This window comes from Mytilus edulis, chromosome 12 (assembly GCF_963676685.1).
Source record: "Mytilus edulis chromosome 12, xbMytEdul2.2, whole genome shotgun sequence".
NCBI classification, from domain to species: domain Eukaryota; kingdom Metazoa; phylum Mollusca; class Bivalvia; order Mytilida; family Mytilidae; genus Mytilus; species Mytilus edulis.
The window spans coordinates 46,061,187-46,076,031 of NC_092355.1; the positions used below are offsets into that span (position 1 = coordinate 46,061,187).

General features: G+C 32.8%; 1 protein-coding gene across 2 annotated transcripts in view; it reads left to right on the forward strand.

The window, feature by feature from the left end:
• Positions 1–14,845, forward strand: part of LOC139498595 (prolyl 4-hydroxylase subunit alpha-1-like) — a 64,655-nt gene continuing 49,810 nt past the window's right edge. Inside the window, exons 1-2 of one of the 2 annotated variants that reach the window (XM_071287056.1) lie at positions 1–337; positions 10,943–11,109. In XM_071287056.1, the coding sequence (XP_071143157.1) occupies positions 150–337; positions 10,943–11,109 (355 nt within the window). In that variant the 5' untranslated portion in view covers positions 1–149. The remainder of the gene's footprint in view (positions 338–10,942; positions 11,110–14,845) is intronic. The other variant, XM_071287055.1, reaches the window with a different exon arrangement.

Consider the following 14,845-nt stretch of genomic DNA (forward strand, 5'->3'; position numbering starts at 1 on the left):
ACACTAAATCGTCTTACAAAAAGTTCACTATTTAAATAATCCATCACATATTGTTAATTTGTCATACTTAACTGCCTTTACTTATTCGAATTGGTATAAATGCACATCACGACAAAACAGCTGAATCTTGAGGCCCTTTGGACAGAGGAATGATTTTTTTGTGGAATTTTTCATTCGTTTGTGGTTTATTATTTCATATTCTACAAGGCGAAATATTTACGTCTGTATATAAACTATCAATTTTGGCAAATGAAGAAGGGAAGTTACTCCGGGCATTTAAAAAATACATTGGGGCCCAAATCAGAGATCAGAGATCAATATCTTTAGAACTTCAAAGGTAGGGAATATTTTTTATCGTTTGCCGTTTTTTTAATTCAAATATACTTTCTTTGAATTTATTTTTTATTTAATTGACATTTTACATGTTGTTCATTGAATGCATTCATCATCATCATTTGTAAAACCTTTGTCAACTGTCTGTTGTTTATAGATTGCCCTGTCAATATAATATGTAACTATGACTTTAAATAAGCGTACAAGATACTCAAAGTGTATTTATTTTTATAGGCCTATACTGTAAGCAATTACCTTTATCACAGACTTTTTTTTTAAAGAATTTTAGAATATACATAATAGATTTGTAAGTCTCTTGAAGAATACAAGACCTTACAATGCATAAATGCCTTGACCAAGATTGGGTACACCGTTTAATGAAATATCTTAAACTGCGTTACTAATTTGGCCTCACTACTGTTTTGATTCGAGCAAATAAGTCTTAGGTAGAAAAAAAGCTGGCGTAAGGTGTAATTATCAAAAAGACTGGTTTCTTTGGTGATGATTTGTATATCCTCCTCCGATAGAAGGGTGCATTATGTTTTTCTTTCTGTTTGACCGTCCGCTCGTCCGTCCCTTATAAGGTTTGGTCAGGGAAGTTTACCATGAAGTTGTTGTAGGAAAATCAACTTGAGCATATGGTACCTATGCTCATTGTGTGATCTTTCAAGTGATATTCTAAATAAGGGCTTTTAGTGCAGGCCAGGATTTCCTATGACCACAATTTCTTGTTACATTTTTTTATTTTTTTTATTGGAATTTTCCTAGATACACTCGACGAAAATGCTAAGGACTACTTCTATTTGAAATAATGTTATAACTTTTTTACTAAGAGCAATGGTCAAAACTGCTATGACTAGCTATATCTGTCGAGAAACTTTGCTACAAATGTGTATCATGCCAACAATTTTCCAAACCTTATCTCTTTTATTTTTCTCACAACTTGTCGTCCGTCGTCGTCGTCCGTAAACTTTTACAAAAACATTCTCTTCTGAGACTACTCGGCGAAATTTAACAAAATATAGATGCCCTATACGCTCGTTGTTTTTCATCCAGTTATCAAACACATACTAGCATCTCGATGTATCGCCTGGTTTCCGAAATGTTTATATAGTTTTGTCAGTGTGATTGCAGGGCCAAATTTAGACATCAAATGTCAGAATTCTTTGCTATATTGTTTTTATTGATATTTCTTCATAGATCTTCATAGCTTTTTTCTTCAATATATTGTTGTGTGATAGTCAGTTTGCAAAGATTTCCGCTTAAACCGGTTCTAGAGGCCACCGTAAAATTGCAGTACGTTTTTGCTCTACTGTGAACCCCTTCACTGTGACTTTGAGATGGTGAACAGCAATACCAATGATGTTCCATTGCCTTTTGTGGTTTTTTTTTTTCTGTGCCTGTAATGATTTTGAGCCATGGTTGGATACCCTATATATCAAAAAAAGATAATTAAAGTTTTGTTCTCGACCGACCCTATAGCTATGGATAATAAATATTGGATGTGTACTGATTGATATTTAAGTCTTTGATGGGTGATTCTTTTCTTGAGTTGTTATTGGCTTTGAACTAACTGTCAGTAGCTGCGAGTACTCTCAAACCTGAACTTGAAGAATGTTTGTTGTGGGGATGTATAAGTACCCATCCACATCCACTCTTTGTTTTAGTTAGATGATTATTTCTATTTGTATTCATCTGATGAGTTAAGCCTTTTTCGATGCTTTTGATAGTTTGTTCTCATGTTGCACTGTAACACCACTCTCCAGGGTTAGGGGAGGGCTGGCGCCTTCAAGAGTTTAACCCAGCCACATTCTGTAAGTGCCTGTCCTAAGTCAGGAGCCTGTAATTTTTTGGTTGTAGTTTGTTGCTGTGTATTTTTTTTTTTCATTGATTATTTTGAACACAGATTAGGCGGTTAGTTTTCTCGTTTAAATTTGTTTGAACTTTATCATTTCGGGGCCTTTTATAGCTGACAACGCGGTGTGGGTTTTTTTTTCATTGTAGAAGGCCACACAGTGACCTATAGTAGTAAATTTCCCCATGTCTTAAATTGGCCTTTGATATAATATGCTATTTTTTCATAGAATATGTGTTTTTGATGTTGTTGTGACCTTTGCTGGATCATTAAATTAGACAAAAATACACTTATATCAGTGCCACTCGCAGGAAAAGTAAAATCACAAAAATACTGAACTCCGAGGAAAATTCAAAATGGAAAGTCCCTAATCAAATGGCAAAATCAAATGATAAAACACATCAAACGAATGGACAGCAACTAAGTCTTTAGCAATATTATTAATTTTTAATGGTCATTGCTGATTAGTACTATAGTGAGGTCTATAGTTATACAGTTGTTGTTTAATAACTGCGCATTACATCTTATTGTGAAAATGTATTGCTATTGTGGAATATCGGTACTCAGTAGGATGGTATGACCTCTTTCATTTTAATTAACCCTTAAAAACAATATTTTAAAACTCAATGTAATAAACCTAATTGTAAGATGTCCAACGAACGAGTGTGATCGTTGCGGATAGAAGGTTTCTGAAAAATATCTGCTGGCTCTCATATGTCTACACCGTACTTAAAATGCACTTCAAAAAAGAAAACTTAATATTGTTTTAGTCTAAACGTATAATGACATATTGTCCTTTTTATCATAAATTAAGCATAATTGGTTTGTGGGAAGTTCATTTAGTTGCAGACGTATTTTGCCTATAGAATGCAATCGGTAAAATAGTTAAACACAGCCGTGTTAAATCGTGAATCACAGGTTACAATTAGGGACAGCACAAAAGTTCAATGTAGGATAAAAAACTTAATTCACATAGTTTTTTCACTGCTGATTAGTACTATAGTGAGGTCTATAGTTATACAGTTGTTGTTTAATAACTGCGCATTACATCTTATTGTGAAAATGTATTGCTATTGTGGAATATCGGTACTCAGTAGGATGGTATGACCTCTTTCATTTTAATTAACCCTTAAAAACAATATTTTAAAACTCAATGTAATAAACCTAATTGTAAGATGTCCAACGAACGAGTGTGATCGTTGCGGATAGAAGGTTTCTGAAAAATATCTGCTGGCTCTCATATGTCTACACCGTACTTAAAATGCACTTCAAAAAAGAAAACTTAATATTGTTTTAGTCTAAACGTATAATGACATATTGTCCTTGTTATCATAAATTAAGCATAATTGGTTTGTGGGAAGTTCATTTAGTTGCAGACGTATTTTGCCTATAGAATGCAATCGGTAAAATAGTTAAACACAGCCGTGTTAAATCGTGAATCACAGGTTACAATTAGGGACAGCACAAAAGTTCAATGTAGGATAAAAAACTTAATTCACATAGTTTTTTCACTGACCCCCGCCCCCCCCCCCCCCCCCCCCACCCCTCTTAATTTAATTTGGGAAAAATTGATTTACCTATATAGGTAAAATCGATTTTGGATTAACAAAACTTGCAGCAATGTTGAACCCCCCCCCCCCCCCCACCCCTAAACTATTTGATTTAAGTTTTTTTTTATCCTACATCGATCTTTTGATGTCGTCCCTTAAAATGACTGGTAACGTTCGAACATGTACGTGACGTTGACGATATTAGTGACAAGGAAATTTCAGAACATCATGCATAACTGACGAATTATGCATTTGTAATGGATGACAGATCATGTCTAACATTAAAGTCGTCTTTAACATGGAGAAAAAAATAACAAAAAAATAAATGTATATACAGAAAAAAAACCAGAAAAAATAACTGTTAGTTTGTTAAGTACATGTAGTTATTCTAGAAGTCACACCAAGTGTCGTCTCTTACAAAAACGTAGTAATGAAGGCCAGGTTGGTTGATAGATCGTTTAAAAGGCAAAAAAATAAAACATTGTTATGTAATGTATATTATCATTCATTGCTTTTAGAGTTATATAACATTCTTGATGAGTTTGGCCAATCAATTTGCAGGAAGGTTAAATAAACTGGCGTGAATCTTTGTCTCTCCATAAAACAATTCAGTGTTTCCTATTCAGAAAGTACAAAATGTAACACACACTTATAGGAATACTCATTTTAGTGTTAATGACAATTCTTACTTAATATAAAAAAAATGGAATGATTGAAGCAATAACAAACAACTTTACGTCAAAAATCGGGAGTAGCCGACATTCACTTGAGTTTTGTGAAATTTATGCCATAAAAATCAGTTTGTTCACTCAAATAGGAATAGACTAATTGATTTCCCGTTATAAGATCTTTCAGGTACTGTTCTTGATCTTGAAAAATATACTTCTTACATTTATATTCAGTTGCATCCCTAATGATATCATCCCTTTAGTGCTATTTTTCATTTTAGTCTTCTTTTTACAAGTCAAGAAATATTTCAACTGTGTTGAGTTAAACTTTAAACTCCATTTTCAAAACAAATTTATGTGCTATGTATTATGGAGTTTGTAGCTCATATTTCGTGTTTTCTTACAAAGCAATGTCACCGGTGAAAATAAGACACCTAGTTTGTTGAGAAGTGATTTCGAAACTACTTTGTTTCCCTTTCACATATCATGTATAATTATAGTCATTTAAGTGAAAAAAATCAACATACCTTTAATGACATATAAGAAAGAACTGGTTCCCGGAACTTCGGATGTACCAAAACAGGTACTTCAGATCTGACAAACTGGCAAAATTTGATGCAGTTTTTCAAATTTTCAAATTTTCAAAATAAGTCAAAAAGTGTTCTACAATGATCAACAGTTATTCAGCTTTCATTTGATACCAAAAATACATACATATTCTACACATTTTGGAAGTGACACTCATGTGAGGAACTATTTTGTTAAATATGTACTACTTTCTGGTACGTGCTTTCTGGCAGGCCCCAAATTAGTTGTGTTACACCGTTAGTTTCAATTGACATACACGCCATCTAAAAATAATCACATATAGATTCCAATTGGTTGCTATATGATGTGGCTGAGATACAGCAGCAGCAATTGGATTAAATAAAATAAATATTTTTATTAGACTATTAGACTATGCTCGTCTCAGGATAAGGCAACACATGCCGGAAAACTGACTATGTGTATTTCAGTTCCGATCAACTGTAATTAATTCATATTCGTTTTACTATGAATATATTGCACACTGAAATTTATTACTAAAATATCAATTATTAACACGTGTTTATTTGCTTTGGTAATCTGCAACAAGAATGGGTATATGATAACACATACTCTTAAAGTAAATCCATTTTATAATATGAGGAAGGCGCTACCTTAAATGCCAGCTTTGTACTAAGACAATGTCCTAAATATAGATTAGGTTGTTGGTTGTTTAACGTCCAGTGGCAAATATTTCATGCATGTTCAGAACGAATGTCCTAGGCTACATTAATATATTGTTTATGTCTAAAATAAAATTATAAGTTCAGATGGAAAATGTGTAGGGAACGAACATTGAACTTGAAAAGGCATGAGGGGTAATGGTATTTTTCCTGAAAAAAATATTCTGATTCCCAAATTGATGAATAAAAAATCTATTCAAGCATACGACAAAAAAAATATTTTGATATTGACCAAAAATGATTTTATCTTTCAGAAATGCAAAATAAATTGAACTTTTATATATCTAAAAACATAAAACTTCCCAAACCGCACATGTAACTCCGTACACAGTAGTTTTTAAGTAGTCCAGATAATCATGCCGTCTGCTGTGGGTATTTTTCGATTTTGACTTTTTTTGATCCCACATCGCAGGAAGGCGTCCCAGAAAAAAAATTAAAATAGCCTTGCCAGACGTCATAATTATTTGAACTAGTTTTTAAGGTGATAATAAGGCTGTATTTGCCAATTTGTTATGATATACCTTTAAACTAGTGTTAAATTTTGACTATTATAAGTTTAATTGATAGCGCTGAAGGGCTTTCGTGAAAAAAAATCAGACTCTAATAAACAAACATTTGTAATTCTGATCATCGTCAGTTTGTGAATTCTACATCAATTTTTTGTACTAATTAAGAGTCGGTTTTATGTTATTTTTTGCATATATATTTTTTTTTGTTACATGTACAGGATGTAGCTTACTTTTCAAGTTTTTAAATGGCAGCAAAATAAAATTGAGAATGGAAATGGGAAATACAATTATTTTTGTATGTGCCTGTCCCAAGTCAGGAGCCTGTAATTCAGTGGTTGTCGTTTGTTTATGTGTTACATATTTGTTTTTTCTTTCATTTTTTTACATAAATAAGACCGTTAGTTTTCTTGTTTGAATTGTTTTACATTGTCTTATCGGGACCTTTTATAGCTGACAATGTGGTTTGGGCTTTGCTCATTGTTGAAGGCCGTACGGTTACCTATAGTTGTTAATGTTTGTGTCATTTTTGTCTTTTGTGGATAGTTGTCTCATTGGCAAACATACCACATCTTCTTTTTTTATAATACAAGCATACAAAAGTAATCATGTCATATTTTTGTGTCATAGTTGTTTTCAAGAAGACACATTTGGTTTCTAGACAATAACTTGAGTATAAGTGAATGGATCTCTATGAAACTTTAATACACAAAAGGAAGATTAGAATTGATTTTGGTACAACATTATTGGGGAGGGTTCTTTTCCAAATTTTGGGGTTTTCTTCCAAAAATTACCTTATTTACATTGATTATACTCGTCTAGTATTATATATAGATGCAACAAATAGTGATTTGGCAGGAGATGCACTCAAAATAGGGTATTTTTTATTTAATATTTTATCTGTAATTTGTGCACTTTTCCAATGATATGTACTTCTTGATAATGTCTATGTGAGTATCATGATGAAGAAAATATATTTAGTAAGTATATATTCACAATTGACCTGCTCAAGTGCACTGCAAAAGGATCTTCTTTCCCTTCAATTCCAAAAATTACACATGATTGTTTGTTCTCACAGAAACACATGAGTTATTTGGTAAATAAAACACTTGTCATTGTTTGAAACTTTCAGTAATAAAAATTTAGTTTAGCCTGTTTGAAAGTTTCACTGATTATGAACACTTCAGAAAATGTACAAAACACTTGATAAAATTGCATTATCTGCAGAATTATTGATATCTTTCCTCACAATATATTCACAAGTACATTAGAACTAACATATTGTCCATGCTATTCTGATCTGAGTTTTTATTCATACATATACTGGCATGGCTGGTGCTGTTTTAAGTTCTCTTCTTTTTCTGTTTCTTGAGAAGTATTTGTTTAACCTGTTCAGTCACTATAAAGTGTTACAATTCTTATTTAGACGCAACACATAAATAGTGACAAAAAAGGTACTGCTTTCACATGAGAGAAGCTAGAAAAAAAATTAAATGTACACATTTTCAATATTTTTTAGGACTTACTATCATATGAAATTAAGGAGATATATGTAGTTAGAGACTGCTGCTGAATAGAAATATGTGGGTTCACCTGATACCTGTTTTTAAATTAGTCCATATTGAAGTTTAAAGGATCCAAAATTAAAACATGTTTGATTCTAACTGACATAAATATATTTAATATGCTAAACATACATCTGAGGTTGTATCAGGCTGTGCAAGGCGAAGCATTTTATTGCTTTTAGGTTTGTACTTTTTTTTGTTTTGGTCATGAAAACAAATTTGTAGTTCTGTTGTGAAGTTGCTAACATGAGAATACCCAAATTGCACCTAAATTTTCAGTTTTTTACCAACTTTTTTTATGTACCAGACAAAAGTTTATTCTATGCTAATTTTGTAGACTATCCTTGTTTACAATATAGATACACCATTTGAATTTTGAGTCCATGTAGAGTCATTGAAAAATGGGTTTGAAATTACATCTAAACAATCCATGATACTGTAATGAGGTGAGTACCCAAATTCCATACATCATTACATGTATGGTTACTTTCAAATCCTTAAAACTGGAATATAAACATAAATTTTGTTTTATTTCTTCAAATATTTCAAACAATTTGACATTATTTAATACTTTAAACTATTTTTTTTTAAGAAAAGGATGCTGGTAACAAATTTAATTTGCTCATTTTAAAAAGATGATAATAAGATAACTTCACATGGCGAAAGCAAACTTAGTAAAATTTTTGAAGGGTTTTTTTGCTGAATAGGTGCAATTTGGTTACTGAGTATAATTTTGGTACTGTGAGGTTATATAACCATAAGTGTGTATTGCTAAATAGGTTGAAATGTGAACCTGATAGTGATATAGCGATAAAGTACTTGGTAGAGTGAAAATGTTTTGATCAGGTTTAAACTGATGCATAAAATATGCAGGCCACTGTTGCAGCTTGAATTTTAAAGGATGTAGCCCACATACTTCCAAGTAACATGCCCTGTATATACCTATCAAAGTTCTCATTCTCATGGGTTAAAATAAATCCATCTTCCAATAAAATCCAATTTTGGTCAATATGGGAGCATACAATATATACAGTAGTCAGTTCTAAATGTACTACTCAGACTCAAATCTCCTTTTATGAATAAACTAAGAGGGAGAAAACAAAACAGTTTCCATCTCCTGGGACTGTACATGCTGTATAAGGTGAGACATAATCATAGAAAAGATTTGTTGAGATTTTGCCAAAGAAGTACAGAATTAGAAGATTGTGAATTATTTGAATATTTGTTTGTGTTCTAAACTTTTGTTAAATTTTGAATTAGTCTGTGGGCTACCATAGGATCCAGAGGGGGGGGGGGGGGGGGTCCGTTGGAAAAAAATGTTGATTATATAGGTAATCACTGAAGCCTGAAGCATGACTGGAGCACCCCGTCAGCGCCCCCCCCCCCCCTTTTATGAAAAATGCTGGATTCGCCATTGACTCCATGAATAACCGTGACAACCAGTCAACAGTATAATTATCACTGTTCCTTGATTTGGGGAATAATGTGGCAGATGAACATAAGTAGTCGTGGTCAACCAGTGCACCGTAGTTTACCCCTCATGCCGCATGGCCTTTATAAAAAAAAAATCCGAAATGTATTGCTTGCGGAGTTCTTTTCTGTGTTCCCATGCCTGGACGGAACTTTTACACTAAATATGTTATCGTTAACTGAGATTGTGTGACTTTTAAATGAAGTACCTGTGATTTTTAGGTAATTTGTTTTTACTTCACTGATAATGGAATGTTGAAGCAGACGAAACATGGCGTCAGATGTTGTTGTTCTCACTTCGGTAATTTCCGTGGTACAATTAAATTTAAATAAGCTTCACAAGTTACAAAAATTTCTGAATTCTTGTTTTTGCAAACAAATAGAAATTCATGTCGTATTAAACATTGAAATTTTTCCGATCTGCCCCGTTTTTACAAGATCGCGTTGAAACGTTAAATTTGGCCGCCATTAAAAAAAAATCGTACGAGATTTAACGAGAGTGACGAAACTTTTCAGATGGGTCGTCTAGAAAGAGTTATCGTTCTTTGTCCCAAAACGATGCTTCTACCATAAGTGCCAGCATAGCTGGCATATTAATCAATAACTAAAAAAAAAACACTAGTCCAATACTAAAGCAACAACCACATGCACACATATAACTTTAAATTACATGTAGGATACAGTGAAGCAGTCCACAGCTTTTTTGAAAGCTCAAACTTGTAAATTTAGATGCTAGCGTCAGTGATGAGTTTTGTTTTTGGGTTTTTTTTTAAAGATGTAACGCATGTCTAGCGTTCACAATTACTGGTATCTGGATCATTATCAAAAATGCACGCAAATATATGTTATTTAGTCTTTTGAAGTCACAGACATGAAATAAATCAAAATAATACTTGTATTTGTTATATATGAATGTTTTGTGATACATTATATACTGGTTACAGTGTTTTGCAAAATACTAACTTTACCTGCATATGGGATATGTATTTACCATCTTATGCGGTATTCAAGAGCTTGCAACTGCTTCTCGGACCTTTTTAAACGTCACCCGTGTCTGAGTAGAAAGTTGATGAACCAGGGGTATGTCAAAGAACGTCGACTCTTCCTTTTTCTAAAAAAAATAATAATCAGAAGGTACCAATACCTTGTTGATAAATATTTCGTATCAACTTCACAAGTGATACACAATGGGCTTGAAGTATAGATTCTGGGTTTATCATCTTTAATATTCTTTTATTTGTCTTTATGAATATGACTTTTTCTGTTTAGTCTGTTTATGGTGATATCATATTGTACTCACTCACTATGGTTATTTTTTTGTGTGCCTTTTTGTGTTTCTCTGTTACATATTTGTTTGTTTACATAGTGATTACGATTATAACATAATATTGACTGCTGTATCCCTACTTTTGACATTTCTACCTATCATTACTGTGTTTTGTTCACACATCGTTGTCAATTTAATAGAATTTTATGCGACTGGCATACTAGTTAGAGTTTAAGCTAGCTATAAAACCCGGTTTAAACCACCGTTTTTCTACATAAGTAATGCCTGTACCAAGTCAATAATATGACAGTTGTTATCCATTTGTTTGATGTGTTTGAGCTTTTGGTTTTGCCATTTTATTACGGGCTTTCTGTTCTGAATTTTCCTCGTAGTTTCATTTTTTAAACCAATAATGTACAAACAAAATATATTATGATTTTGACCTCGTTTTTTTTTTTAGATTATTAAATGATCTAGAATCAGCTGTAACAGACAGCAGTCAAAATCAAAGATATGCAGAAAATCCAATAAATTCCTTTCATCTGCTTGGAAGATTTGTATACAAATGGCCCGTCGTTTACAGTAACATATTATGTACAGAATGTAGACTAGATGATGCTGCGCTATGTAAGTTTAAGTTGTAGTTTGTTACGAGATTTCAGTTATGTGAAAGTTTATTGAAACAATTATTACAATATTGTGATATTTCCTATTGCAGCTTATTGTCTTTAGTTTAAAACATCAAAAGAAAACACATCATTATACAATATGCGCACTAGTGTGGATCTAGCCGTCGATAGCAGCCGGCGTTAATATTCATGAGGCCAGCCTTCAATAATATTCACTAGTAATATGCGCACTTAGATTATGAAATGATAATTAGATAGAGCAGAGCTGATATACACTAATGCATGATGAAGGAACATTTAAAAATTTAACCATCAGCGGGTTTTTGTCTGGAGAAACAAAATTAATATCCAAGTTTTAGGGTTTTTTTTCTAAAATTATTTTTCACATACAATTAGTCAATGGTTTCTCCTCAAGTAACAAACATAAATCAAAAGTTTTTCAGCAGATTGATTTTGATAAATATTAGACACAATCCCGTATGTGACCTTTTCGAAAGGTGATCACAAGTTAAGCGGCTTAAACTTTCAATAAAAATAAAATTAAAAAAAAACACAATACACCATTAATCGAGTAATTAAAATATGCTTGTCAAAAGTATTATGTTAATACTACTACGAATATAAAACTAAGGAGATTTGATATGACTTCGAATTGTCAAACAACTTTAAAAAGAATGTTACCAATTTTAAGCAAAGCAACTGAACAATCGAGTACATTTTAGCAAGTTTTAACTATTTGTTTAAATTCAGTTATATATAACTTGCATGTTATTCCGGCAAATTCTTCGATAATCAAGCATCATCATTGGCGGATCCAAGGGGGGGGGGGGGGTCCGGGGATTGGACCCCCCCATTTTTGGGCCGCTCAATGCATTTGAATGGGGACATATAGTTGTAACCCCCCTTTTAAAATGGATTGATCCGCCCCTGCATCATTACAACAATATTCTATATTTCTCGTATTTTACGACAAACTCGATTGGTCACTTTGGTATACAAATCTATATTATATATCCTCATATGCATGTTTTAAAAGTAACTATTGGTTTCTTTTACTCTTTACTGTCTGTTATAAGTATTTCATTTCATACAATGAAATTTAATACGTCAAGCTCAAAATATTATTTGAAGTTAACAGTTCCCTCTCCCAATTATAGAATCCATTCCAAATTACATAACTGCAGTTTGTAGCTCACCTGGTCCAAAGAGCCAGTGCAAGCTGTTGCTGTCCCTACACGTTTGTTGTCTGTCGTCCATCGTCGACGTTAAACACGAAACCTTTTTTTTTTATTTTAAATTTGTCAGATAAAGCTGTAATCTAATAAATTGTTAATAATTTTTGGTTAATATCTATAAAGTGAGCCATAGCTTTGGGCCGAGCATTGACGGGAGGGAGATATGCAACTTTGGTAGTTTGTCAAAGGCAGCTGTTGTTCGAAATTCCTTCAAATGAGTGAACCAAAACAAATCATATGCTAATATGTTTAGCTCACCTCATTAGCTTTTCTCATCACTTGGCGTCCGGCGTCCGTCGTCCGTCGTCGTCGTCGTCGTCGTCGTCGTCGTCGTCCGTCGTCGTCGTCGTCGTCATCGTCGTCCGTCGTCGTTAACTTTTACAAAAATCTTCTCCTCTGAAACTACTGGGCCAAATTAAACCAAACTTGGCCACAATCATCATTGGGGTAACTAGTTTAAAAAATGTGTTGCGTGACCCGGCCAATCAACCAAGATGGCCGCCATGGCTAAAAATAGAACATAGGGGTAAAATGCAGTTTTTGGCTTATAACTCAAAAACCAAAGCATTTAGAGCAAATCTGACATGAAGTAAAATTGATTATCAGGTCAAGATCTATCTGCCCTGAAATTTTCAGATGAATCGGACAACGTTTTGTTGGGTTGCTGCCCCTGAATTGGTAATTTTAAGAAATTTTGCTGTTTTTGGTTATTATCTTGAATATTATTATAGATAGAGATAAACTGTAAACAGCAATAATGTTCAGCAAAGTAAGATTTACAAATAAGTGAACATGACTGAAATGGTCATTTGACCCGGGGCCCCTTCAGGAGTTATTGCCCTTTATAGTCAATTTTTAACCATTTTTCGTAAATCTTAGTAATCTATTACAAAAATCTTCTCCTCTGAAACCACTGGGCCATATTAAACCAAACTTGGCCACAATCATCATTGGTGATTCAATTTTTAAAAATGTGTGGCGTGACCTGGCCAATCAACCAAGATGACCGCCACAGATAAAAATAGAACATAGGGGCAAAATTCAGTTTTTGGCTTTTAACTCAAAAACCAAAGCATTTAGAGCAAATCTGACATGAAGTAAAATTGATTATCAGGTCAATTTCAATCTGCCCTGAAATTTTCAGATGAATCGGACAACCTGTTGTTGGGTTGCTGCCCCTGAATTGGTAATTTTAAGAAAATTTTGCTTTTTTTGGTTATTATCTTGAATATTATTATAGATAGAAATAAACTGTAAACAGCAATAATGTTCAGCAAAGTAAGATTTACAAATAAGTCAACATGACTGAAATGGTCAGTTGATCCCTTTAGGAGTTATTGCCCTTTATAGTCAATTTTGAACCATTTTTCGTAAATCTTAGTTATCTTTTACAAAAATCTTCTCCTCTGAAACTACTGGGCCAAGTTCATTATAGATAGAGATAATTGTAAGCAGCAAGAATGTTCAGTAAAGTAAGATTTACAAACACATCACCATCACTAAAACACAATTTTGTCATGAATCCATCTGCTTCCTTTGTTTAATATTCACATAGACCAAGGTGAGCGACACAGGCTCTTTAGAGCCTCTAGTTTTTATATCTCGTAACTTTTAAAAGAGTAATGGGATAAAGGTAAATTTCCGGGTTAAGTTTATTTCATGGATAAGTTCATTACACACGTATCAATCATGTCGAGAAAAGGCTTTACATTGTTTTTTTATCTTGAACTTGCTAAGTACCGTACGTTCTGAAATGGATAAGTATTCTTCTCATACTGTCTGATCATCAAATATATACAATAGAATGTAACTACAGGTGTGATTTCCTTTTTTTTTTTTTTTTTAGACTTCCTTATATTCAAAACGTGTTGTATGGCAATTAAATACAATAACGGTCGTTTAACATGTTTGAGACTACAGCATTCGATATACTACTTATAAAAAAGAAGATTTGGTATGATTGCCAATGAGACAACTATCCACAAAAGACCAAATTGACACAGACAGTAACAACTATAGGTCACCGTACGGCCTTCAACAATGAGCAAAGACCATACCGCATAGTCAGTTATATACTTTATTGAAAAGCACTTTACCCCCATATGGGCCAATGGCTTAAAACATTATAAATAATATACAGTTTACATATATAAAACAATGAAAATAAACAATGCAGACACAATATAAATAAATCATTCGATAAAGATAATCTGAGTTTCTGAGCTGATAGCTTTATGTGTTAGCTACAGCTTTTAAAATTAATGTTAAAAAAACAAAAGTTGTATGTTTAAAGTTATTATCAAGTGCATAACACTTTAGGACTTAAACAGCATAAATAAAAAAAAACAACCTCAAACTAATGTTCACTATTGTTGATCATGGTTCATTATTATTGATCCTATTAATTATTCCATAATTTCAGGGGTTTTTTTTTAAAGTATAACCTTGTTTAAGAGTATATAGAGGTGTAAATGTGTGTCTTTTTAACAGTTTTATTAA